Genomic DNA, 27825 nt, shown 5'->3' with positions numbered 1-27825 from the left:
TTATTAATGCCCTTGAATTTTCTGATGTATGGGAAGCCAGGCTATAAAGTCTATAAACATTAAAAATGTGGAGAGGATCAAGATGATGATGGATAGGAAAGAGTAAACAAATTCAAGTGCCAGCTTGGCCAATGGACAGAGATAATGTAAACCTAAAGAAAAATCTCAGACTTGATTGAACATGAAATATTTAATGCTTTTATACATCCCTCATAAGATTTTCCAAGAGGGTACATAAGGAATGGAACTTTTGGTGCTTGTGAAGAAAAAGATGTACTCATTCTCTCTCTAGTTGAGTTTTCCCTGTTGCATTGATAACACAAAATAAATATAGCAAGATTTTCTCTCCCTATATACCCACTAACTCACCAAAAACACTCTGTTCTGTCAGAATCAAACCATGGCCATACTCATGCTTTTGGAAAGGTCCAGTGATGAATGAAGTATTAAAACCTTTTAAAGAAGAATAATTAAAATCCTACAGGAGCAACATCTAATTCTGATTTTACATGGCAAGCCAAAATATATTAACTGGAAAAACTACAGATTTTTCACTGGATAAAAATATAATAAACTAGCTAACTAGTCTATATAAAAGTGTCTTTTGAAAGCATCTACAAAAGATAAAGACTAAGTAGTAGAAATTGAGAAACTTTTATTTTAAGGCAGAAAAATGTTTTTTTTAAAAAAAGTTATAAAATACTCTGTGCAGTTTATAAATATGCACAATTTTGAGCATACAATCTGGGGCAGCATTTGCGATGGAGGTAAATTGCTCAGTAATGGCCCATAGCTTAAGATGCATCGTAAAAGTTAACCGATTTCAGCCTTGTACCTATTTATGCAGCAAAAGGCACTTAGCTAGGTGATTTCTGATATTTTTCTTTGCTGTGAAATATAACCAAGAAAATAGGTTTCATTTGTCTGCTTCTTGACCCCCTGGTGTTAAGGAGGATGACTGCAAAGAGGAACTTTACAAACGGCTTCCTCTTTGAAACCCTAACCAAATCTGACCACACCTGCAACACGTATGCCAGTGACTGGCCTTGGATTCCAAACCTATCCTAGGTGCTGTGAATGACTAACATGCCTCTTAAATAAAGTCCAAAATGTCTGTCAAACACCCATTTGGTTCAAGGGTGGGGGACATGTTGGAGAGGGGCCTCCGGTTGTTTCTGGACTGCAACTCCCATCATCCCTGACTACTGGCCATGCTGTCTGCCGGGGCTGATGGGAGTTTGGAGTCCAACAGCATCAGGATTCCCATCCCTGATTTAGTGTTTGAAATGAAATACATTTTAATGCTTTCTGACCTTGCTCTATAAATATGCCTACTGGTTCTGGGGGCCATTTTATTATGTGACTAAGAATGCCTCATTTCCATTATCCAAAGAGTACCACTTTTAAAACAAAATTACATTTTATATGTAGATTACAAAACTGAGGGGCGTCAACAGAGGGCCATGGAACAGATGCAACCATTTCTTTTCAACACCAGTTTTTAAGGAATGCGTCATTTTCAGAGTCCGTTTCCTCTCAAATGCTCCTGGGTGGTAAACGCTGCTTGTACATCCCTGCAATAGCTTTGGCTGTGCTGTAGATCATCTGTCGACGGGACATGCCGGTGAATGCAGAGTGCCAATCCGTTCTGTTGACGTGCAGTAATTGCTTCTCTATCACTTCCCCCACTGTCACCAACAAACCTGACCATCTTAGGTTATAATCCTGAGGAGTTAGACTTTGAGCCTGTGAAATAATTTAAATCGGGAGTGAGTACAGGAGAAAAGGAGAAGCACCCGGGCAACTTCAACCTCCTCCACAGCTATATCACCATAGTCCAAAGTTCATTCAAAAGCATAAATACTGCCGCTGGCATTTGACTTAACAAGTGAAACAGTCAAAGTTTTATAGCAGCTATAAGTTCTATAGAAATTCTATAGAATTTAAAGTGCTGCTAGTGAAATTTGTTGTGAAAAGAACCTCTGGTTTAACAGGCTAAGGGACAACAGGAACACTTATTTTCTCCTTTTCAGGAATAAATCGGCCAAACTTTCACTCAGTTGCAGCAGATTATAGGCATTTTTTCACAGCACCATCAGTGCCCATGACTAGGTTATCTGAGATGAGGTTGAAAGACCTGGGTACGTTTAGCATGGAGCAGAGACGGCTAGAAGGCTCTCACATTTGCTTTCTGTTGCTCCAGAGGGTGGAAGTGGAACCAATGGGCCCAAATCAGAAGGGGAATCTCACTAAACATGAGGAGCCTGCGATAGCTCAGTTGGTAGAATGAGACTCTTAAATCTCAGAGCTGCAGGTTTGAGCCCCTCATTGGGCAAAAAGATTCCTGCATTGCAGGGGGTTGGACTAGATGGTCCTTGGGGTCCCTTCCAACTCTACAATTCTGTGATTCTGAGCCTCCTGGCAGTGCAGGATGTTCAAAGGTGCCTCAGAATGCATGAGGCTGACTTGCTGTGGTTTCTAAGCCCTCCAGCCTACACACCATCTTCTTAAGGAACATTCCCCCAATGCTTACTGCCAGCTCACGCACAAATGTTCAACATATTAAGCGGTATAGATATCAATCAATCAAATGTAATCCACATTTTTTTTTAAATATATGCAATGAAAGAGACACTAAAGGTGATAGAATTTAATGGCAATCGTTTTTAGAAGTGTGTACAACTCCTAGAGTGATCTTCTGGGGTTCTTGGCTACCATCCCTTAGAAAAGGCTTTACCAACCTGCTGCGTTGGAAAAGGATTCAGCCCCTTAGAGATTAAAACTTACCTGTTGTACATATTCCAAAGGCACTGGCGTTGCTTGTGTAAATGTTTCGAGGTGAATGCCATGGATGGGATCCTCGATAATTAGGCAGCCAATATCAAACCACCTGTTACAGTGACAAAAAGGTTATTATCAAATCATATTAAATCTGAATTCTGCGTATTAACTGTCTAGAGTGCTTAGTAGTTTTGAAAGGCAGGCAGCCAAGGCACCTCCACTAACACTTTCCCTTTGGAAACAATTTTTAGTTTTCCCAGCCAAAAGCTAACAAGGAAGAACTAACTTTTGTTCCAGAATTTATAGTCACGTTCCAAACTCTAAGGAAGTTAATTACAAAATGTCAGAGGTCTGTTCCGGCAGGGTTTTGCTTGCTAAACATTGCAGGATCTGGCCATGCTTGAAAGTGAATTATTTAATTATGGGTTATGCAAACTATGCCCAGTTTTAAGCACTAGGGACAAGAGGGTGAATTATACCAAGCAACTGCAACAGGCAGACAACTCTTATTTCAGCTCCTGTTTAGAGTATCAACAAGTCTACTAATTGACTTTTATCTTGAGTAACATGTTAAATGGCCTTACTTGTCAGGAAGCAATTCCGCAATGAAATTTTCCACAGACACGGCAGGCTGCTTCTCATGAATGACTCCTGTCCTGCGCAAGCTGTCAATCCTTTCTTGAGCTCCCTAAAGGGCAAGGAAAAGAAGCAGTCAATACAGCTCTCATTCAGGACTTACTGCTTGCGATGAATCTTAGCCAAAAGCAAAATCAGGGACCTGAAGTAAACCAACTACAAATATTCAAGTTTACAGAAGGGAAATGGGACACTCAACTGCAATCTCAGTGTGTCTTTGGTTCCTTAGTGACCAAGTCCTTATTTTGTGCTTTTATAAAAATGGATTATGCTTTATTTCATTTTTGTAGATTATAAAATGTAGTCGTGTGAAAAAGAAAACATTGCCAAAGAGTTATTAGGTGCTACGTTGTTGTGTATGAAACAAGTGAAGACACATTTTAAATTATTTTTAAAAATATCACAAAAGTGATACAAATCTCCAGGAAACGACGGCAACTCGCCTTCAATCCAGCTGCGTAGCCAACTGGCTGTGGTGCAATGTTGGACTGCCCAGCTTCTCCTGTAACTGTGGCCATTCCAAACACTTCCTGAAAAGCTTCTCTTACAGCAGCAACCTTGACTTCTTTAGTAGAAGTGACAACAATGTCCAGTTCTCCCCCAGATTCTATAACAAAAAAACATTAAAACATAATCCTATACAGGCAGATACATTCAGACCGTGGGTTGGGGTGGGAGAGAACTTGTGCTTGCCAGTCAGGATCCCTCCCTTTTCTTGGCAAAGCAATTATCTGGAGATGAACCAGGGTGCATATTTATTGTCATCTTTCACACACACGTCTCAAGGCAATGCGCTATATATATTTAAAATGGCACAGAAAACAGCAGACAGCAGCAACTAACTTTAAAAAAAACTATACAATGCAGACACTCATGGCACACACACACACACACACACCAGTCTAGGTGTTGACAGAACAAAAATGTCTTCAATTCTTTTCTCGAAGGTGCAGATAGCAGGTACATATCAGGACAGCTGCAGCCATGCTAAAAGCCCTGCATCGTGCTCTGCTATGGTTTAGTGAGATGTGAATAAGTGACTTCCATATGGGGTTACCCACTCCCCCACCTCCTGCATGGCCAAGAGTCTGGAAGCTTCCACAATGCTGTTTGTCAGGTCATCTAGACCAATTGTTAATCCTCATTATGGTTACCTTCAAACAAACCAACTTCAAAGCATGGCTTCAGGAAGCCAACTTGTTTAAACTAACCATAGATAAGACTGATGACTGTTCTAGGTCTGAATGACATGCCAAGCTGTGGTTAACTGAAAGTGGAAGCAAAATATCCCCCCCCCCACCATTCTTCTCCTGACCATGTATGAGAAAGATGGGTGAGTGGGGGAGCACATAAGGCTGGGAGGAGGCCAGCTAGACACTTTCACTTATCACAAAACCATATGCAGCCATTGGCTGCTACAACTTTTTTAAATGTCAGCCTTCAACACTTATGTACAACGTGGTCTCTCTCTACGTGGCTTGCTAAGAGAAGCACACGATTACTTTAGACAAGTTTTTGGTCCTGTTTAACTAGAGGCTTTTCATGGGGGAGGAGCCCTTTCCCAAAAAGTCCCGCCACTAGATACCCAATACTATAAAATTAGCGGCCGTTGTAACTTCCTTTATGAGTTCACTCTTCAAAACACACCGGTAGCAACATCAGTGAAGCTTGTATTGCTATGAAGATGCACTTGACAAATCTGCAAAATGCCTCCACTGGCTGTGTGGCCTTATGTTTGCAGGAGGAGCTGAGATTGTGATCCATCAATTAGAAACAGAAAGAGACAATGTCAAGGTTTTGAAAATGGTATAGGTGCAATTTATTCAGAACAAAAGGCCAAATTAATTGTGAATAATGTGGTGACGGAAGAATTTAAGATAGAGAAAGGAACACGACAAGGTTGCCCAATCTCTCCATTGCTTTTTATATCGGTCCTGGAGGTTCTTCTAAACATGATTAGAAGGGACCAAATAGTTAAAGGTATACAAGTTGGAGCTAAACAGTACAAACTGAAAGCATTTGCTGACGATTTGGTATTGACATTACAGGAGCCAGAATCTAGTACTAAAAGAGTACTGGAATTGATTCAAGAATTCGGACAAGTAGCGGGATTTAAGTTGAGTAAGATGAAAACTAAAGTCTTAGAGAAAAATCTAACAGTGATGGAGAGAGAAAGGTTTCAGAAGGAGACAGGGTTAACACTGGTTAAGAAAGTGAAATACCTAGGGGTTAATATGACTGCCAAGAATGTGAATCTGTTTAAGGATAACTATGAAAAATGTTGGATGGAAGTGAAAAAGGATCTAGAAATATGGTCAAACCTGAAGTTATCATTGCTAGGCCGAATTGCTGCGATAAATATGAATGTATTGCCAAGGATGTTGTTTTTGTTTCAAACATTGCAAATATTAGATAAAACGGAGTGATTCAAGAAGTGGCAGAGAGATATCTCTAGATTTGTCTGGCAGGGCAAGAAACCTCGAATAAGATATTAACCGATGATAAGGAAAGAGGTGGATTTGCCCTGCCAGACTTAAAACTTTATTATGAATCAGCCGCTTTTTGCTGGCTGAGAGAATGGATGCTTCTTGAGAACACTGATGTGTTGGATTTAGAAGGTTTTAACAACGTTTTTGGGTGGCATGCATATTTGTGGTATGATAAGGTCAAAGCACATAAAGCATTTAAAACCAAATTGTCAGAAAAGCACTGTTTAATGTTTGGATAAGATACAAGGATTTGCTTGAAAATAAAACCCCAAGGTGGCTGTCACCAATGGAAGCGAAGGCTCAGAAAAAGCTCAATATGGAGGCCAAATGGCCGAAATATTGGGAAATTTTGGAACAAGAGGGAGACAGATTAAAACTGCAGAGTTTTGAAAAATTAAAAAATAGAGTGCGAGATTGGCTTCACTATTATCAGATAATGGAGGCATATAATTTGGATAAAAAAATTGGCTTCCAGGTGGAAAAATCAAAATTGGAAACAGAACTGTTAGATCCCAAAACTAAGAATTTGTCAAGAATGTATAACTTGCTGTTGAAATGGAATACTCAGGATGAAACGGTGAAATCTGCTATGATTAAATGGGCACAAGATGTTGGACACAATATCGTGATGGCTGACTGGGAACAGTTATGGACCACAGGTATGAAGTTCACGGCATGCAATGCCTTAAGAGAGAATATAATGAAAATGATATACAGGTGGTACATGCCACCAGTCAAGCTTGCGAAAATTTATCATTTGCCCGATAATAAAAGGTGGAAATGTAAAGAAACTGAAGGTACATTCTTTCACCTTTGGTGGACGTGCCCAAGGATTAAGGCTTTCTGGGAGATGATCTATAATGAAATGAAAAAGGTATTTAAATATACCTTTCTGAAGAAACCAGAGGCCTTTCTCCTGGGCATGGTCGGCCAATTGGTGCCAAAGAAGGATAGAACTTTCTTTATGTATGCTACAACAACAGCAGCAAGAATACTTATTGCAAAGTATTGGAAGACACAAGATCTACCCACCCTGGAAGAATGGCAGATGAAGGTGATGGACTATATGGAACTGGCGGAAATGACTGGCAGAATCCGAGACCAGGGAGAAGAGTTGGTGGAAGAAGATTGGAAGAAATTTAAAGACTATTTACAGAAATACTGCAAAATTAATGAATATTAGAATGATGTTGGAATGAATATATGTGACTTTAGCAGGAATGCTATAAAGGTTTAGGAAAAAACAGACTGTTAATTGGTGAAAGGAGGGAAAGTAAAGTTATATTAATATCAAGATAAATTTACGGGACAAAAATTTGAAAGGAGGGAAAGGATTTGCTGAAATGGAAAAGTGACCTAGAATACAAAAAAGGGAGGTGTGAGGAGGTCAAGGAAATAAGCTAATGAAAGAAAACAAATGGGAAGAGTTGATGTATTTTCTTTTTTTTTCTTGACTTTTTTCTTTGTTTAAATGGATATTAATTCTTTGTTTTTTTTCTTTTTTTCTTTCTTTTTTCTTTTTTGTATTTCATCTTGTTTTGTTTAAAAAGATGTTTTTTTATGTTGCTTTTTGTACTTTTTTAAAAAAAACTTTAATAAATATCTTATTAAAAAAAAGAGAGAGACAATGTCTCATCAACCAACAACCCCAAAAGAGAGGTTTTGCTGCAGCCTACGTTTGTGAGGGCCCTAAGTAGGACGAATTGCATGCTGTCCACCCCCCAAGGCCCACAGGCTTTCTTCACTTACTGATATAGGGAGCCATGCCAGGATCCAGAGTCGTGATCATTGTCTCCACTGAGTGCTTGGTTTTATCCAGCACGGACTTCACCACAGGATTCCCCGCCACACCCTGCAGGGAAAAGGCACAACTCATTCAGCTCATTTTGCTCTCAAGGCTATGCCTGATTCAGTCATTTGCTTCTTGCAGATGTTGTATTTCAGACCCTCCAAGTGTCCCTAATTTCCTGGGACAGTCCCAGATTTTCAGAAGCTATCCCAGTTTCTGATTTGATCCAGAAATGTCCTGCTTTCCCTTAGGACATCCCTACTTTCATCGGAGAAATGTTAAGAGGGGACATCTCTATTTTCGTCAGAGAAATGTTGGAGGGTGCGGCATTTTTTACTTTGAGGGTGGCCCTGGGATTGCTACTGAGGTGAAGAGCGGCTTGTCAATATCTTATACAAGTAAATATATTACGCCAGCTCAGGGAATGCAAAACACAAGCAGAGAGAGTGAGGGCATGCATGCTGGCCCCACTCTCAATATCTCTCTGTGCCCCAACACCATGTGCTCAAACTCAGAACAGTCTAAAAACTACAGTGGTACCTTGGTTTGCATACGTCTTGGTTTGCATATGTTTTGGATTACAAACATGTCAAACCCAGAAGTATGTGTCCTGGTTTGCAAGCTTTTTTTGGATTACAACCCTTTTTTTTTTGAATGACAATTTTTTTGGGGAAGCCCTGTTGGCGAAAGCGCGTCTTGGGTTACAACCTGTTTTGGTTTACAAATGGACCTCTGGAACGGATTATGGTTGTAAACCAAGGTACTCTATTCTCATGGCTACAACCCCAGCCTAATTTTTTTTTTTACTCCCCGCTCCCCTCCTGCTCTGTGTAGCATCTTGCCTGATAAAAGGATCTGGAGAACTCAAAAACCTGCCTCACTTCTGTAATATATGCTTGGTCACAAAGAAACTATTGTCTGACTGTGTGGTTTGGAGGCTTTTCTTATGGACCAGCAGCACAGCTACCTTTGCTTTTCAGCCTTACTTTGATAAAGCCCCATAGTCCTCCTCCAGCAGATGCGTCACTCTGCACGACAGCTCCCCGGGGGTCTTCGTGTTCCTCTGGGAAAGTAATTGAAGAGCCTGCTCCAAAGCCAGGTGCTAGTGGGGGTGGCCCACAGGGCTGCTGTGATGCCGGGCCGGTGAAGACACCTGAAAACCAACAGCAAGGAAATGTTTTGCATAACCCACTATGGTTCACAACTGCTGTAACCTGCCTTTTCTTCTTCAACAATTAAAACAATACTGCACATCTTCAGTTTTCCAGAAAAAAACCTGTTTATGTCGAAAGACCTTTACCAGTTTAAAGACACAATTTGAGTTTGGAGGTAACTGTACAATGGAAGAGACTGCCACATTCTGACCACGTAAAACTAGTGGCAGTTTCAACCCTCACACAGGCCTCTTTCCAACCTCCATCTTGGCAAGCAAGAGGCATTATCACAGTTCAATAATATCTTGCTTTTTATTATAATATTTATTAAGTTTTCCAATTTAATAATTCAATAAAAACCACATTAAAACATTCCAAATTACAATACAATAAAAAAGCCAAATATAAATGCCGAATTTTATATCTTTGGGTGACTTCCCATGCTGTGAATTTCACGAAGTGCTGATCATCTAATATCACACTGCTTAATTAATCAACAAGCCATTCCGATGTTATCAATAACACCTTCCAGCCTGGCTAAAGTACCTGAGGAGAGCTGGTGTGAGAGGAGGGAGGGGGAAATGTGGGCTGGGGAACGTCCTAAGGGCTGTATATATCCCACAGCCTAGAAGTCAACCTCACACTTGCAATACAATGTTTGCGGGTTTAAAAAGTGGCTGAAAACAGCTTGGGAGCAGGTTAGATCTGTAAGACCAGGTAAGACACTGGTCTTACAGATGGGGCCATTCTGACCATACCGTGACCCACATAGCTCCATCTGATGTGTATGTGGAGAGGGAGTGTTCTCTGTTGTGGAACCTGTAATGTGGAACAGTCTCCACAATGAGAACAGGTGATCAACAACTGTTGGGTGTTTTCACAGTCAACTGAAGACACAGGCTTGCTTTGACCCTTACTACTGGTCTCTGGTGTTTTATTGTGTTTTAAATATTCTGTTGGGAGCTGCCCAGAGTGGCTGGGGAAACCCAGCCAGATGGGAAGGGTATAAATTATTATTATTATTATTATTATTATTATTATTATTATTATTATTATATAAATCAGTGATGATTTTACTGATGTTATTGACAATTGTTTTTCTTGGACATTGTTATGTTTTATCGCTATGTGAATGGCTTTGGTTTTCCATAACTGAAAAGCAGCGCAGAGAACTTTTAATAAATAGCATTTAAAAATAAAAAGGAGGAAGGAAGGCAACCCACGTGAGTGTGGCCTACATAGATATGCATTTCCTGGTCAAGGTCCACGCAAGGTAGGGCAAGGGTGCAGGAGCTAGCCCCAAACCATTTGGAACCACCCAGCATTTCCTGGTAAAGAATCAGTACTGGTTTCCTCGGTAAAACAACAACCAATATAGATAAACTCTTGTTTTAAAAAGCCAAGTAAAAACGCTATGATTACCAGTAACTGAAGGTGCAGAAAACGAGGGCATCAGGGGCGTCTGTGGTGCTCGTCCCGCATGGCCTTTGGTGATGTCGTGGGTCGATGCCATAGAAAACCCTGATATGGGAGGACCAGTGGGAGGGGCAGAAAGCACAGGGCCAGGAGTTGAACTCAGGGGTGGAGGGGACGAGAACTGGGGACGGGGGCTGCTGAAAGGGGACGAGGCGACTGGCGGTGTCATCATGGGTGGCCTCGAGGTCCCAAGGGAGGCTCCCGCTGAAAGGGCCATGGGAGGCACGAAAGGCAAAGGCACCGGGGATGTCGTCATGGATGGAACAGAGGAGACTGCAGATGGCAAAGGCGAGGAAAATGGTGCTTGGGAAGGAGGAAAAGAGGAGGGAGGAGGGAGGGAAGGAGTTAAGGCTGAGGGCAAGAGAGAGGAAAAGGAGAAGGCAAGTTTTAGTAGAGGGGCTTTTTTAAACTTTTAGAATAATACAAATTAAAGATCTGCAGCAGAACAATAGAACTAAAACATATTATATTTGTAGCAGATTAGCAAATAATTTATAGTAAGGAAATAGCCCAACAGGTAAGAAGTCAATGATTAACAATGCATAGCCAGCTCTTCCTGAGAAAGCAAAGGTTTATTACTGAGCTGCAAATATCAAGCATTTTCAACCAACGAAGTTATAATTTAGAGATCAAACGGCATATGTTTTAAAATGCAATTGAAGCAGGTCCTTGGATTGAAATGTTAGCATGAATTTAAGTGACACTTTAAGCTCAAATGAAAACCCTCCCCAATTAATTAGTGTGGCTGGCAGCAAGCAAAAGCTCCAGACCCTTGAAGTTAGAAGAGCTCCTCCTTTCCTTCTGAAATACCTTTTCTAAGCTCAATCCACTTTTTGAACTAAACTACCACTCTGACTTTGATCTGGCAAGACATGGCATGTAAGATAGCACTTGGCTGAGAGCAGCATCTCATGCGTACACTTTCCCAAATGCAGATGTATCTTGAATTCTGCTTTCTAGCCATGGGTGGGTGTGTATCAGTGGTTCCATTCCTGTCAATGGTGTATGCTGGGTTCATATGCACATGTGGGCATGCATGTGGGTTCAGACATGCACCTCATAACGCAAGGTGCTTTGATGTCCCAACATCGGCCCATAAACCAGCTATTCCCCCCGTATCCTAAAATGAATGTCTGATACCCCAGCACAATTTCATAAGCAAGAAATGTAATTCTTAGCATCTGCTCAAACTCTTTGTGTCAGCTAAGGAGCTGTTGGGAGGGACAAATAATAAAGTATAAAGCTGTCTGCCACCTACACATATATTTATATAGTCACAGCTTTCTTGACTTCTCGTTCTATTCCTCCCTGGGACCAGCTAGTGAAAGGTGAGTTAGAAATACTAGAAATAAGCAACAAATTAAATACTTTAAAAATAGTGTGGAAAAGCTTATTGGGCTGGGTCCAGATTTCTCCTGAGCAGAGTTCCCCTCATGGGATGCTCACCAAAAAGTGGGGGGACAGATTACTTCTAGCCAATCTCTTCTTCCCTTGCAGCCCCCTAAAATGCTGCTCTGAATGTTTGCAAGACCCTCCAGAACAGACTGAAAGGTAGGACTGCAAAAGGGGCTAGCAAAAAAACCCTCCACCCCCACGTCCAACAGGACTCTCAACTGGAAAAGAGTCCCTTCCAGAAGAGGAGCTCTTCTTTCGTCAAACAGAAGGAACTGCAACCTTTCCTTTTACTGACTCAGAACTACTAAATTTAAAAGGAAAAACCCCCATGTGAACAAACAAGACTAGTCACTGATGAAACACTTATACCTAATGAGACTGGGGCAGTGGTAGTGGGTGCAGGCCCCGCCCCTGCTGTGCTCAGTGGGGGAGTTCCAGGTGGAGTCGTCTCTATCCCACTCTCTTCCATCATTTTCCTTCAGCAACACAGAGCTGGAAAGACAGAGAAATTGGATTGAAATGAAACAAACAGCTGCTGCATCGTGTACATCTAGTACTGGCTGCTTAAAACTGCCAATTTACAGGACCAGGAGTAGGCCAAACCTCTGTCAGTACTTAAAATATGTCAGTACTCAAAGTCTGACTCAGAGGTGTCTGAACTTCCAGTGTGTTCAGACACACAGAAGAACAACAGCTGGTGCAATTTTTTCCAACCTGGTGCCTGATAATTAGGATTTAAAGTGTGGGTGCATGGACAACAATAAAAGTTATAATACACATAGTCGAGAAGCTTCTCAGCAAAATTCTGAAGGGGTTATTCTGAAGATAAGTTTGTGTGACCCTCAAGCCAAGGAGATAAGTAATTATACAACCTTTAGAAGACATCTGAAGGCAGTCCCGTATAAGGACGTTGTTTAATGTTTTATTATGTTTTTATGTATGTTGGAAGCCACCCAGAGTGACTGGGGCAACCCAGTCAGAGGGGTAGACCATTATTATTATTATTATTATTATTATTATTATTATTATTATTATTATTATTTAAAGGGACCCCTGACCATTAGGTCCAGTCGTGGCTGACTCTGGGGTTGCAGCGCTCATCTTGCTTTATTGGCCGAGGAAGATGGCGTACAGCTTCCAGGTCATGTGGCCAGCATGACTAAGCCACTTCTGGCGAACCAGAGCAGCACATGGAAATGCTGTTTACCTTCCCGCTGGAGCGGTACCTATTTATCTACTTGCACTTTGACGTGCTTTTGAACTGCTAGGTTGGCAGGAGCAGGGACCGAGCAACGGGAACTCACCCCATAGCGGGGATTCGAACCGCCAACCTTCTGATCGGCAAGTCCTAGGCTCTGTGGTTTAACCCACAGCGCCACCCGCGTCCCAATTATTATTATTTAGGATGTCCCTATTTTCATCAGAAAAATGTTGGAGGGTATGGTGTCTGGGGGAAGGAGAGAGGAATATTTAGTCCAGGCATCCTTCATCAGCCTAGCCTACCTCACAGAGCTGTTGTGATAACCTGGGGCAAAACTCACCTTCTCTTAGCCTAATTTACCTTACAGGGCTGTTGTGAGGATGGAATTGGGAGGATGGGGTGCCCACCTTGAGCACTCAACCACCCATTTGGGTCAGGTATGAATTCTGGGCCTTCTACTGTCTAACAACCAACCACCACTGCTGGCGGGGTGGGGTGGGGAACCAGCAAGGAAGTGAGAAGCAATCTCCCCCACCCTTCCCACCTTGGCTCCCTTTGTACAAGGGCGGGGAACTGGAGGCTCCAGGCGTTGAGACTACAACTCCCATCATCCTCATCGTCCCTGACAACTGTCCAAGCTGGAGCCGATGGGAATTGCAATTCAACAGCAGGGTCCGTCTGTCCCCCACTCCACCACCCTGGTCCTTTGTACACTGCTGAAGGATGCGGGGGTGGGTGTTTGAAGGTCGCCTTTAAAGAACTACACTTCCCGCCATGCACCGGGGGGCCGCTTGCCTTGCGCACGCGCGCACCGGCATCTGTTCTGCCACGTCTTTGCGCCCCGCTCACTAACGGAGAAGCTCTTCTTCTCCGTTCTACGACCCTCCCTCTCCTCCCTCGTCCCGTCGCCCTTGCTCGCGTGGCCGTTACAGGCAACGGCCGCAGCAGCCGTATCACTAATAGTGGTAGTAATAAAAACAAAAACAAAACCCACCTAAGAGTAAAAGCACCTCAGTCCCTCACGCGTACGCTTCCGCCCGCCAGCCCCCTTTTTCCTCGCCTCACTGAAGCGGTGGCGGGTAGGGAGGAAAGGGGTCGCCGCCGCGGCCTCCCACAGCCCGCCCGAGGGGGAAGCTCTTCTTCGCTCTCCCGGCTCCGGGGACTCAAAATGGCGGGAGGCGGGACCGGGGAGGCGGCGGCTTCAGCGGCAGCCGCAACAGCAACCACCTCCTCTCTCCTCCTCCTCTTCCTCCTGGGGACCTGCCACGTTCGCTGCGGCAGCGGGGAGGAGCAGCCGCGGGGCGGGAAAGGCTCGCGCCGCCTCCGCTTCTCTCCGCCGCGGCGAACCTCGCTGGAGGCTTGGTTCCCTTCATCGCACCTGCTGGTTTCACGGGGTTTTTTTTTTCAATTAGTTGGTATTATTATTATTATTATTAGCCAATTTTCCAAATTCAATTATCTCCTTTAATAATTCTAATATACCGAATTTATAGGGTTTTTCCAGGGTTAAGACAGTATCATCCAACAAAAGCTTTTGTTTTATAATTTCGTTTGCCCACTTTTCTTCCCCTATTTTTGTCATTTAGTGGTTTAGGGGGGGATGTCATGAGACAGAGACCCAAACTTTGTACCCTGCTCAGTTATAAGAAATATTAAAATCATTGCTTTTGAGTTTGTGGAAGGGGGGGCAGTATGGTGAGATAGTTTTTAATTACTGGCCTAGCCAGTCTTGCTTAGGGTTGCCCTATTTCAAAAAGTAAAATATTCCTAGTGCGCACAAATTTCTTGAGCTTTTTTTTTTTTTTTGAAACCACCAAAATTGTTTTGGGGAAGCCTAACCCAAAAATAGTGCTTTAAAGCTTTTGGAGCTGTTTCCCCTGTTTTTTTCCATCGCTTTGCCATACATCTGGGTTTTCCCCAGACTTTTAAGTGATTTCCACCCAGACACTGTTTCCAACGGCTGATTGCTGGCTATGTCCTGGAAATTCCAGACTTATGGCAACCTTAGACTTGTCTGCAGAATACAGAAGGGTGTTTCTGGCAGATGGCATAAATCCCTGTTTAAAAAGAACACTACACTAAAATGTGGACTAGAATAAATAGCACTTTATGCACTTAACTGGAGACTAAGGCCCATTTAAACTCAGTGAACTTGTTTTTAGTTGGTATGTATAGGATGTCACTGTTAAAATCCTTCAAAAGGCCGGCAAAAAGGCTTTAGTGCTGCCTTCTAAATGGGCCTTGAAGCCCCATTTGTTTCGAGTTTGTTTTACTTAACTACGGTGTACTAAAGCTTCCTCCAGCTTGGTGCCCTCCAGATCTTTTGGACTACAGCTTGCATCAACATAGCATGCTGGTTGGGGCAGGAGAAAATTGTAGTCTAAATATCTGAAGCGCACCAGGTTGGGAAAGGCTGGTATATTCATTCACAAGCTTCTCCCAAAAAATCCTAGGAATTGTAGTTTCTTAAGGGTGCTGGGAATTGCAGCTCTGTGAGCAGCAAACGAAAGCTCCTAGGGCACTTTGAAGGAAGTTGTGTGCTTTAAATATACAGTGTGCACACAGCCGCTGTGGTAAGTTCCACCAACTGAGTTCAGTGGGGCTTACCCCCTGGTAACTGAGTAATGGGATCACATTGTATTTTTTTATTTATGATATTTAATGTATGTTATTCAATAATGCAAGTTCTGTTACCATTTTACAATAAGTGTTTAAAAGCATTTGCATTGTTCTGCATTATTGAGAGCATAAACATGAAATCTAAAAAAAAACAAGAATAAAATGAGCAACAGGAGATAACAGCAAGACTCATGGCAACACCGAAACAGTTTCCAGATCTGCAAGAGTCCCCCAAAATCCAATACAGTGGTACCTCGGTTCTTTAATGTAATCTCTGTTCCAGAAGACTTCAAGTTCCAAAATGTTTGAAAACCGAGGCGCAAAGGGCTGTCAGCAAATTCAAATGAGAAAATGGAAAAACATGCAGCAGAAGCCATTCGACTTTTGAGGTGCATTCGAAAATGGAAGCATTTACTTCCGGGTTTTCAGTGTTCGGGTTCCAAAACATTCATCAACAGAGAAGTTCAGAAACCAAGGTACCGCTGTATTTTATGTAAATCTAGGGGAGAGGGAGCCTAAAATTCTGCAACAGAGGCACCAGCAGAGCCTTCTCTGGAGATCTGTGTTTAACTTCTCAACCTACCTCACAGGGTTGTTGGGATTAAATGAGGGGGAGAACCATATAAGCCACTTAGAGCTCCATAGAGAAAGTGGGATATAAATTCAATAAAATAATCACAATTGTGTTAGATTGGAGCCCTTGAAGCTGCTTGAGTAAATAAATAAAAAAATAACCCAAGCAGGATCCCAGAATGTTAGAAGCAATTGATGCCAGTTAATTGGTTTAGTTTTATTACTCACTTGCTTCATGGGGTCCGAATGACTTATTTTTCAAAAAACCAAAAAGTTAGGCACCAGGTGAAAATGTTTCTCTTCCACCAGGCCTTGGCCTGATCAACATTCTATGGCCTTCTAAATATGACTTTGAGAACAGGGTTATTGGTTTGTTTTGCTTCCATTTTTGTTTTAGTATGCATTTTGTGTTTTCATGTTTTATTTTTATGTTGTGAACCACCCAGTGATCTTCAGATGAATGGCAGTTAACAAATTAAAGAAAAAAGAAAAAAATCAAAAGAAAAAAATATATTACTATAAAAACCACACACAAAAACCCACAGAATGTGCTTGCTCTGCCTGAATATTTTTCAGATTCCCTAAATGTTTCCCACCTCAGAAAAAGACATTTATTGAACTGAGCCAATACACACATTTAGGACATTATAAATTCTATTTTTGTAGGTTATGACTAAAATGTTGTGATGTTCTTTGGTGGGTTATATGGTTATGTTGACCTAAGCATTAATAAAAACATTTAAAATATAAAAGATTTATGGGATAGATTTAACTTGGTTTAGGACTACTCACAAGCAATAGATAGGGCATGGTTGGCAAACAGCCTATAAAAGGTGTGGGTAGGGGCCAACAGTTGCCCCACCCTCCTCACATCTCACATCTGGTGGGCCTAAATCAGTGCTTCCCAATCTTTTCCCTCACAGACTGCTTGAAAATTGCTGGGGGTCTTGGCCAACCACGTAAATATTTGCTTGCCTGTTGCAGTTGTGGTGTGCCAGATCTGCATGGTTTAAAACTATTTCCATTGTCTCTTTTTATTTCTTCTAAATCTTATTTTATTGCATTACTGTTCAAATGCCATAGAAGCCAAACTCTTACAACAAAATGAAATAAAAGCTATTTTAAAATTAATGCATTTACTGTGATGGATGTGCTCTCCCCTCCCTCCCCCACATCTTCAATCTCACAACTTCAAACATGCCACAGAGCACCTGAATGAGCTAGAGTTCAGGAACCCATGGCCTAAAAGGGTTTATGCTCCTTCTCATTTTCTGTACCTATTAAGAGTTGATTATGGGTTTGATCTCAAGACTTTTTGGTCTGGCTGTTGGATTCTTCCCAGCAAAGGAAGGTAGGGAGGTTTGGGATAGTGATGTGGGAAGAACAATTAGCATTTTTGTTGGCAACGTATGAATACTCTATCCCACTCCAAAACATGAAATCTAAACAGTACAATTTCTAGAGGAAACCATGCTGGCCAAGGCTCTTCTAAATCATGGGGATATGGAGCTGGAACTATTCAGAGTCCCAAACAGAACATAGGACTGAACAGAACACATGAATCAATTAATTAAAAGGAAAAATTGTTGTATAACACTACGTGATGCATTTCATCACAAAAATGACAAGACGATTTTAAGAATTTATTCCAATTTTATTTCAAAGCAGTAACACACATTATGTCACAGGCACGTACACAAGGCACATAAGATTTCAAATGTGTGGTGAAAACTAAAGGACAGTCTGAAGCAGATACTTGGACACCAACCCCCAATTTTCATCTAGCCCACTGGAACCAAAGCAACCAAAGACACTAAATTTTCCTCCCACACCAAACAATGCAAAGACATCAACAGGTCTGCATAGCACAGTTGGTTAGAGCATAGTACTAATAATGATAAGGTTGAAAGTTTGATCCCTGTATGGGACAGCTGCATATTCCTGCAAGTTGGACTAGATGATCCTCAGGGTCGCTTCCAACACTAGCATTCATTTTGTCTGCTGTAAGGCCATTCATCTTATTTGTCATTTGCAGCTGGAACACCCATGCTGGCCTGTTAGGGTAAATGAGTTAGCAGTTACTCTGGAAGCCTATGTTCATGGCTATTCCTCAATAACCTTATGCCGCCTTATCCTCTCTGCAAGCTAAACATCCCCAACTCCCATAAGGTTTGGTTTCAAGATCATCTTGGTCACCCTCCTCTGCACATGTTCCAGCTTGCCAATATTGATCTTAAACTGTGGTATCCAGAACTGGACACAAGACTCCAGGTAGGGTCTGACTAAGGTAGAATAGAATCCCTTGATCTAGACACTACTTTTGTTGATGCAGTCAAGAACTGCATTAGCTATTTTTTGGTGCTGCATCACACTGTTGACTCATGTTAAGCACGTGGTCTATTAAGACACAGATCCTTTTCATGTGTACTCCCTGTCAAGCCAGTTGTACCCCATACTGTATTCCAGCCTAATTATATAACCCTAAAATTTTGTAATTGCTGAAATTATTTCAGTTGAAATTATGTTAAGTTTTGGTCCTGTTGCTCAATCTGTTATGAATCAGGATTCAATTTTCTCTTATCTTCTGAGATATTAGCTACCCCTACTTTGGTGTCATCTTCAAATTTGATAGGCATCCCCTATATTGCTTCATCCAAGTCATTTATAAAGATGTTGAACATCAGCCCACAAAAGAACCCTGCAGCACCCTACTTGTCATTTTCTTCCAGGATAACAAGGAACCATTTGGTGAGCACACTTTGGGTATGCTCAGTCAACCCAGCTACAAAAACACCTAACAGTAACATTTTCTAACCCACGTTACCAGTTTCTCCGCAAGAATATGGTGGGGGACTGGTAAACTATTATTCAGGCACTGTTAGAACCAGTGTTTTTTTCTGGGGGTACTCAAGGGTATACTGTACTGGCACCTCCTTTTTCTAGAGAAGTACTGTTTAAAACTGTGGCATATAACAACTTCATGGCGAGTACCGACACTTTTTCTTAAAGAAAAGCACAGGTTAGAACTGCATACCAATCTCTGCATAATTTCCCATTTAAGGAAACTTTGCTGTTACCTCTACAGAAAAATTGCCACTCCCCCTACCAGATGCTCCCAGTAGCATCTGGAATGCAAATAGACCAGATGCATGTGGAATCTTCTTAAACAGAATCAGTCTTCATCTTACCAGTGGATGGAAAGTTAGGTTGAGAACGGTCCACATGATACAGCCTACCAAGACATTAGGGAAGCAGCTTCACAGCAAAAGCCAAGCTGCATCAGTTGTTAGGTTTCAAATCCTAGTTATCACTGATCAAACCTCAGTAAAATCATACAACATTTAGGCTTTAGAGGATGGAATGCAATTAAGGCAGTGAAGGAAAAGAAAGAGATGAAACATATAGGAGTTGCATTGGAAGCAAGCAAGGACACCGCAGGGACTTGAACCCCATCCTGGAAACCAGGAGTGCCGACCACCAGTGTCTTTTGCTTTTTTTTTTTGTAATGCAGCAAGGTGAAAAGCAAAACCTGAGAAAACACAAGATTGTTCTCTCAGGAAAAGAAAAACCTTAAGAGAGATTTGGAGATTTGAAGAAATCTGCTTCATAAAGCTTCCGCTTCTGACTACTCCCTGATTGCGACCTGAAAGAGTCTTAGCACAAGAGTTGCAACACCCTCCCCAATGCCACTCTGTGGATCACAACTGGAAATCTGCCTAGCTAAGCATATGGTACCCACCCATTATGTCTCACGATCACAACACGTACAACCGCTGGTTACTGCTTTTATCATACAGCATTTAGATGTTTACTTGTTCAGAGTCTGTGCCTGTCATATCATCAGTATTTTGCTCTCGGATAACGTCAAGGGTTTCAGTAGTTACCTTCCTTCAACTGCGATGTTAGCTTTGGAGTGAGAGGTTACTGGCCAAACAAGCCGATTGCTAGCTCTGGTTTTGAAATTGGTATTTTAAGGGATTACCTTGAGAACAGAAGTACTGGAGAGGATCCAGGCTTTAGTATGGAGTCAACGCTTTGTGTTGGCTGAGTTATGTGCGCAATAGCTGTTCCTGGAAGATTCTTAGCAGAAAAGCGGGTTGCGGCATAATCCCACCCCCCACAAAACCTCTTCAAGCACTTGTCAAGTCAGTGACTTAAAAAACTCCAAGATGGCCATGATTCAGTGTTAGCACCACCATGGCCACAGACACCTTATAGACTGGTGGCAATTCTGCCAGCCCATTGCAGAGTTATCACAAAGGGCCCCATCCTGCCAATGACACTGGGCAAGCCAGTCTTCTCAGGAGGTTCTTCAATTCTTTGCCATTAGTTCTGCCTCCACTCCAACTACGCATTACAAGGTGTCTGGAGAGGCTTTGGAGCATGAAGCTCCTCTTTCAGTGGGGATCCCTTTCGGCTGTTAAAGCTTATCGGGTCTCAACCCACCATTTCCTCAAGCATCCGTTAAGGATGGAATTGACATACAGTATTTACTCCCATTGTGATTGGTGTTTCAGCATGAAGCTGAACCTACAGAGGCAGAACGGGAAGATGCATTACAAACTTCCCAGTCTCTTAACATTCTGGCTTCATGATTCCTGCTGTGAAAAGAGAGAAAATGTGGTTCACCTGTTCTTTTGTCCATTGAAGTGTGAATTCTTGTGTCTGGCAGTTCCTTCTACTGGTCTGTGAAAAGCAATCTAGAGACACTGGTTTGTCACCAGCCCCCTCCCACTCATCCCATACAAAAGTGCTTTGACCACAACTGTTTCTTACTGCCATGACTTCTGTGGCTCCTCGAGGAGAGCTGGCTTTATTGGGGTGTTGTGTGCTGTTGCTCAAAACTGTGAGGAAACTGAAAAAGGAGAGACCCACACAAAAGCATTGCACAGAAAATACGACCACTAACTGGTGGAATGTGATGTTCGCTTCTTGATGGTTTGTTGGGTTGGAAGGGTTTTATTTCTGGTGTCTGTGAGATGTGAAGATGCATCTGGAAGAGACTTAAAGGCTTCAGTACCCTCGCCCCCTCCCCCAGCAGCCAAAGAAGAACAAAACAGCAGGTTACCTAAAGCAGCACAGTCAAAATGCACGTGTCTCTCAGTCATACAACGAGCGTTTACATGGCAGGGTTTTTACTGGACATCGGATTCAAGAGCTCCTTTCAAACCACAGGCATCTTGTCACTCAGCGATTTATTTCTCCTTCAACAATCACTACTCCACACAAGGGAAAGGAGGCAGATTCATATTCTCTACGCAAGCAGATCAAGCACACTGCCATCATTTATTACTTGCCAACTGAACAGATCTGCTTCAGACACGCTTCTCTCTGTGAAGTCTGCAAAAAAGAAGAGCTGGGACAATGTGAGCCCCTCCCGCCACCCCCAAGGTGATCAAGTCAGAACAGCTGTTAAGTGTACGAGCGTCAGTCAACTCACTGCAAAGGCCTTCACATGCGCACAGAGAATGTGGCAACAGGAGAGAGTCATCATCCTGAGCAGCTTCACAAATGGTGCGTTAGGGTCTAGGCATTATGAGATGAAGCCTCTGAAACAAGACACTGAAACAGTTGCCCCCATATCACCCCCCTCAGCCCAGCCCTGCATGTTGTTAACTGGAAAGAGATGAGAGCGCTAGCACTACAGGAGATGGATGGCAAGCATATCAAAGGGGCATGCAAGTTTCTACATAGGCAATGCTAGGCAAGACCAACAAGTGTTAATCTTTAGTTTAAAGTACACAGACGTACACACTTGTACTAATTCTGTCCTCCTCCTGTGTCTGGATTTTTGCCTGGTAAAATTGCCAAGGCTCAAGTTCTGGGAAGAACACAGCTTCTTCAGCTGCAAGATGTGAACTTAGGCATTTACTTACCCCAAACCGCTAAGTGTTTTCCCCCACTGGTCTAGTTTTAAGCATTTTAGAACTCCTCCCTTGGTCAGATCATATTCCTTAGTTACAAGACCTCTGTATGCCAAGTGCCTGGATCTACCATCTGCCTCAGTGGAATGGGGAAAGGAGGAAAAATAGGCTGCAAAGATTTCCTGCCTGATTTAGAGAACCAGTCTTCCGTTCAATTTCTGTGCTTGTCCAATAAAGACGGGGGTGTTCACGGAGAAAGAGTCTGAAAGAACAACAAGAATGCCCCCCTACCCCCACCAAACAACCCGAGAGCGATTCACCAACAACAGCAACATCAACAGCAGCATGGTTTATTTAAGAACAAAGACGACAACTTCCTATTCTTGGAGTACTTTAGTCATTTTATTGCAAGTGTATTAATGTGCCACCTCTAGGAGGTCTTGCACAAGTGCTTTGAATGCTACCATTACTTTGCTCTCTGCTGCATGCTTCTGTGATTGGACTGGCATTGAATACACCCTCTAAAGGGCAGGGATGCGCCACCTATAGTGGTCTGCTCCTATCAAGTGGGCAAGGCGAGGCCCAGACACCCAGGAAATAACAGAAAGCATGATCATCAGATTAGTAGAGCTGTAGCTCCCCCTTTGAGGGCAACTGGGGGCCACAGGCAACCCAGCAAGAAGCGTGGTTAGCAAGCAGCCAGTAGGGCTGATCCAAATGACTCCGGCACCTACCACAACTTGGAAAGATGAAGCCACCCACCTTTCTGACATGCAATTCTGGCAGAATAGGTAAAACTTATCTGTAACAGATGCCTGCTCGCTTATACAGCTCCCCGATGGAACGAAGCACATTTCCTCTCCTTAGGAGTGCTGAGCACCTGTCTGAGGTAAAGAAGGACAACAGCACAAGGCGCCTCCTCTCCTTTCCAACACACGTTTGATCCAACACTAGCGTGGCTTTGCATTATTCTCTCTTCGTTTCCATTTAGATTTAGGAATATTTCAACATCGCATTATTCTCTCTTCCAATTCCATTAAGATTTAGCAATATTGCGTATCAAATAATGGGCATCACACTTTGGTAGAAAGCTTATTTGCCGCTCCCCTGAAGATTCTTTTTCAATTTTGCTCCCACACTGAAGAAATGGGATCTCTCTCACTGCTTTAATGCCAACTCCTCCTCCTCATTGCATTGATTTTGGGAATTTCACAGAATATCATCATGGCATTTCACACTCAATCCACACACTTCCAATCTGCCTGCTTCATTGCTTATGACCTTGTGGGTTTTCCCCCCTTGGTTGGCACTGGACTTTCACTTGTTTAACATCTGGGACTTTTTCCATCAATCAAAGGAGTAATAGCATAAGATGGTTCTGCCTTTACTTATCCTCCACCAAGAAGCTGCTCCCTCTGCTTATGAGGCATTGTATTTCTCAGGCTCCTTGAGGCTAGTATTCTGAAGACGGATCTGAAAAAGGGCTAGACAAGAAATGTTTCCCTACCAAGCCCCCCCACCGCCCGTAGAAGACAAAGACACATATTGAACTATGAGCATTAGACAATCTTTTTTCCGTTTTAATGGTAGGACTTAATCATTAATCTGCTTACACGAGCTGTTTAAGTCTTGTCATTGTTAACGTTGAATTGTTTTCAGTATGTTACAGAATTCATTACGCAAGAATGTTCATCAATGCAAATAATTCCTAGACTTGGAACTCATACACAAGACAAAGCAATCAAAGCAGAATCTTACTTGGAAAAATTATACAAGCTACCATCAGAAGGAATCCCACACCAGGATCATTAAGCTCCTCCTTTCTCCCTGAAGCCTCTACAGTGGCATTAAGACATATTAAGCACCTGCAAAAAATGCCAAAAGAAAACCACAAACCACTAAAGGCATGAAGAGTTCAACCCCACCCCTGCCAACTCTTAGCTAAGCAGGTCTCCCCCGCAAAGACCCTCCATATCTGCAAGTTGTTTTCTTCTCCTGCCCTTTAGAGGGAATGCAAGAGAAGCAGCTCTGTTCATTTTGGACCCAAGGGATTCACAGAGACCTTTCCATGAGTATTGGCCATTACTTGGAAGGAAAGTCTTTTCTGAATATTTCGAGAAGTACTTGCCAGTCTAGAAGCTTAATAATCTTATTTTTTTCCAGGCCTAACGTTACGATTATCCTGGGAAAAGAATCCGAGAACAAGTTATCATCCCCCATGCCCTCCCTAAAACCTGCCCCGCCCCCGTCCAACCAGACAGCCCCTTCCACATGATACACTGACGCTGGAGAATTCTCTGCTTTTTAGCCCCCTAAGGAAAACTTAGCTTTCAAGTTCCCAGCTCTTCCGAAAGGAGTGGCTGAACGACCAGGGCTCCAGCACAAACGCCACCTTTAAGCACTGTCCTTTCTTCCTAGGCAAAGAGAGCTCCAGCCTCTGGGGTGGTGACCTTGCCACAATACTGCAGGACTACAGTTCTAAACCAAGCCACCTGGGGACGCTACAGTACCTGCAAAGAGGCTAGAATGAAGCGGGTGTTTATCCCTCTCCCCAGTGCATTCCCCACTCCCCCCATCAAGGCTAGCATGATTGATTGTCAAGAAGGTTGTATACTTAGCACTTTCCAAAGAGAAAACATGCAATTTGACCCCGGCAGGATCCTCGACTGGACATTGCTCTAAGCAAAAGCTCCTCTCCAGTGGCTGCTGCTCCTTCCCAGGTGCCAAGAGGTGGCCACCTCTTTTTCTAAGCGCTGCCATCAGCAGGATGTTCCTCAAAAAGGCTCCTGTTTTCCCCCACACTGGAATCATTCTCAACAGGCTTCCTTCCTTTGCTTTAAGTTAATTATCAATACTGGAACATTGGGAATCCTCTAGATCTACATTCACAAACACACCTGAAGGGACAAAAACTAAACAAGATTTGGGTGCCTACCCTCCTCCCTCGACGGGAGGCCCGCAACAGGAGTCCAACAGGCTGGTTTCTCTCACCCCTTTTTCTGTGGGTGCTTTTGCTGCTGCTACCTGCAGTGTTCTGTCTGTCCACCAGGTTCTCGACTCGCTCATTCTGGGGAGGGTTGCAGATGCTAGCTAACCATTCTCGGGGCTGGATGGAAAAAACGCTAACCTCAGGAACCGGTGGGACGGAAACGAAGCACGTGCAGACTGCCTGTTAGCTTCTCAGCAATAGCTTCTCGGCAACAGACAACGGGCGCAATTATGCCTGCAAAGAGAGAAACCTACAACACCAACACCCCTGCTCCCCGCACCCCACAAAACAGCCCTTGACAAGGAAAACTAAGATTACAGAGCCTTCCCATTAGGTTACCAACTACCGAGAAGTTCACCGTCTTCACCGCATATTTGCTCCTTCATTCTTGATCTAAAGCTAAGTAAGGCTCTTCCCTCAGGAGTTTTCTTGCTTTTTTTCTCAATGCTTTCGGTATCTTTTCTAGCTTCACCAATTTGCACTGGCTGCTGAAACGACTCTTCCTAACTTCAGAATTAGGTGTCAGATGCCAACCCATTTTAAGGCTGGTGTATCAGATGCTTATTTTAGTCCTTGACACCTTATATTTTAAGGAAATCCTTCCCACTGCATCCCTTTGAAAAAGAACATCTTTCACAAAGTCCTTGAGGAGAAGCTGCCACAAAATGGCTGCAAACAATTACAAATCTCTGTCCTTTTCATCTCCTCCTTCCTCTTTGCTATCCTTTTCAGACACAGTTGTTACAGATTTTGCTCCTTTTCCTTCCCTCCCTTTTCTCTCTTCCTGGATCCTCTTCTAAGTTGCCTTCTACCCTTCTATCTTCTATGGCTCCTTCCTCTCTTCCAAGTCTTCCCAGTCTTGGTTTTTCTACCTTCAGCAACAAAAGCCTAACCCTTTCTTCAGATGGAAAGGCCTCTCTCTAGTTGCCTTTTAAAACAAAAGCCTGCCATCTTCTCTTCATTTTGCACTCTGCTTGAAGCAGACTTCAGAGCCATCTACTTTTACATTCAAAACTAGTCCTCAATTAGTTTGAAATGTAAATATAGCTCCCCCCTCTATCTTCTTTTATTTCTATCTTCAAATATTTTCTTTTTCTTGATTTTCTTTAAAATCTTCATCTTTATATTTTTCTTAGTTTTCAGTTAAGTTTTGTTTACCTGCCTTTTCTTTTGGGACTTTTAAAAGCCCATAATCTGCCAACAATTAACCGTTTCCCCTGATTTTTAAAGGTTTAGTTCTTCTTCAGTCTTCTGTTTGCTTTCCATTCTCTTTTTAATTAAATTATTGCCTGTCCTAATGATTTTTAGGATCAGATGCCTTATTAACTCCAATCTTTTTAATAAAAAATATAAACTATAGTTAATATTTTAGTAGCATAAAATTCTCATTTTACTATGAAAAAATATTAGTTATAGTTTAAAAAGCAACTCATCTATGTTATTATTTTCCTTTTTAAACCCATTTTCTCTTCTCCCAATCACCAGAATAAGTCCTATCTGCCTGGCGCTCCCTACACCTCTGACAAGAGAGGGGCGGAGACCTCTATTTATAGCCAGGGACAGTCTCACTCACTTGCGTTGGCTGCTCCTTCCGCTGGCCAACAGTCATAATAAGCACAAAACATAGTTCCTGGCACCATTAAACAGAATAGATATAATGTGCTCGTTTTAAATGTGTGTTCTCTGCAAAGCTGTGGTGTTAAATTAGCATTTCCTTGCAAAATTAATACTTTCCAGAAATAATTAATTACACTTCTTACTGCTCCTTTCTTCATCCTTTTGTTAAGGTGGCCTTCCTGTCAGTGCCAGCTCAACCCAGGTGATTCTGTAAATTAATAAACTAGGGTTGCCCAAGTTGGCCTGTTCCCATGTATATACAGTAATTGTATACTGGAGTGAGAAGCAGTCCCATTGCCTTTCTGCGTTCATCCCTAACCTAGCTACAAAATGCCAAACTGACTTCCTCTCTGCAACAAGTTTGCAAGACTATATTAACCTTTTTGAATTAGTTTTCACAACCTAGCTTTGCTGGGTTTTGTCTATCTAGCCTTTGTTTCCTTTGTTTCAAGAGCACAAGTCAGGCTGCAAGGCCACCTCCATGTTTCGAGACCCAAAACAACCCTGTGGAGCTGGGCCAAGCGGCAGTGTCGGCTTTGTGGAGTGGTGATTTGAACCCAGGTCTCCCTGAGTTGTAGACTGGTGATCACAACCACTGCATCACTAAAGTGCCTAACACAAAGATGTAATGAGATTTTTAAAATATATATAATAAATGAGTATTAGAGATACAGGATCAACAGGAAAGGCAGGATGCCCACGTATACAGGCCTCCACCAACAGAGAATTTTCCATGGTATGCACAACATATGGAGGGCAGACTTTAAAAGTCTCCTCCTCCTCTTGGCATTTGACGCCTCATGAATCCTAAGTGTGTTTACTCGGCAGTAAGTGCAGGTGCCTTCTATGGGGCAGAGGCCCATGGCAAATAAGGACAACAGAAGAGCCTGTTGGATTGGGCCCATCTGAACATAAATGTGCATAAAATGGAGAGGCTTTGTTGTGCAGTGGTTAGAGTGTCAGGGAGACCTGGTTCAAATCTGCATTTGGCCATGAGGAAGTCCATAATGTCAAGTTTTAATCTACCTCACAGGGTTGCTGTGAGGAAAATGGAGAGGGGGAGAAGCATTTTTCTCTTTTTAATGTAAATTTAAAAGTCAGCGTGGTATGGCATGGTGTGGTTATAGAGTGTCATCAGCCAAGTCCCGGGAGACCAGGGTTCATATACATGCTTTGGCCATGAAGCTCTGTTTGTGTGATCCTTGGCGCCAGTCACTCTCAGCCTCACCTACCTCACAGGGT

The 27825-nt window shown here is 42.7% G+C and overlaps 1 protein-coding gene and 1 long non-coding RNA gene across 6 annotated transcripts; one reads left to right on the top strand and one right to left on the bottom strand.

Annotated features, from left to right (window-relative positions):
* Positions 1 to 175: 175 nt before the first annotated feature.
* On the bottom strand, positions 176 to 14266 carry PRRC1 (proline rich coiled-coil 1). 5 transcript variants are annotated; one of them, XM_083592033.1, is made up of 9 exons: positions 13916 to 14266; positions 12090 to 12212; positions 10272 to 10676; positions 8682 to 8848; positions 7656 to 7758; positions 3861 to 4024; positions 3366 to 3469; positions 2788 to 2890; positions 176 to 1746 (listed from the first exon to the last, which is right to left on the bottom strand). In XM_083592033.1, exons 2-9 carry the CDS (start codon positions 12190 to 12192, stop codon positions 1537 to 1539), a joined length of 1359 nt encoding a protein of 452 aa, XP_083448159.1. In that variant the 5' UTR covers positions 12193 to 12212; positions 13916 to 14266; the 3' UTR covers positions 176 to 1536. The 5 variants fall into 5 exon arrangements, with proteins under 5 accessions (XP_083448159.1, XP_083448160.1, XP_083448156.1 ...); XM_083592034.1 differs by having other exon boundaries at positions 13466 to 14197; XM_083592030.1 differs by having other exon boundaries at positions 3366 to 3465; positions 3857 to 4024; positions 13916 to 14194.
* Positions 8867 to 26487, top strand: LOC310752202. Its single transcript, XR_014542866.1, has 2 exons — positions 8867 to 8979; positions 17098 to 26487. It is a non-coding gene; the product is annotated as an uncharacterized lncRNA (long non-coding RNA).
* Positions 26488 to 27825: the final 1338 nt, after the last annotated feature.

Source organism: Podarcis filfolensis (assembly GCF_964270895.1).
Source record: "Podarcis filfolensis genome assembly, chromosome: 16".
NCBI classification, from domain to species: Eukaryota; Metazoa; Chordata; class Lepidosauria; order Squamata; family Lacertidae; genus Podarcis; species Podarcis filfolensis.
The sequence above is the reverse complement of the archived record's forward strand: the minus strand, read 5'-3'. Positions and strand labels throughout refer to the sequence as shown.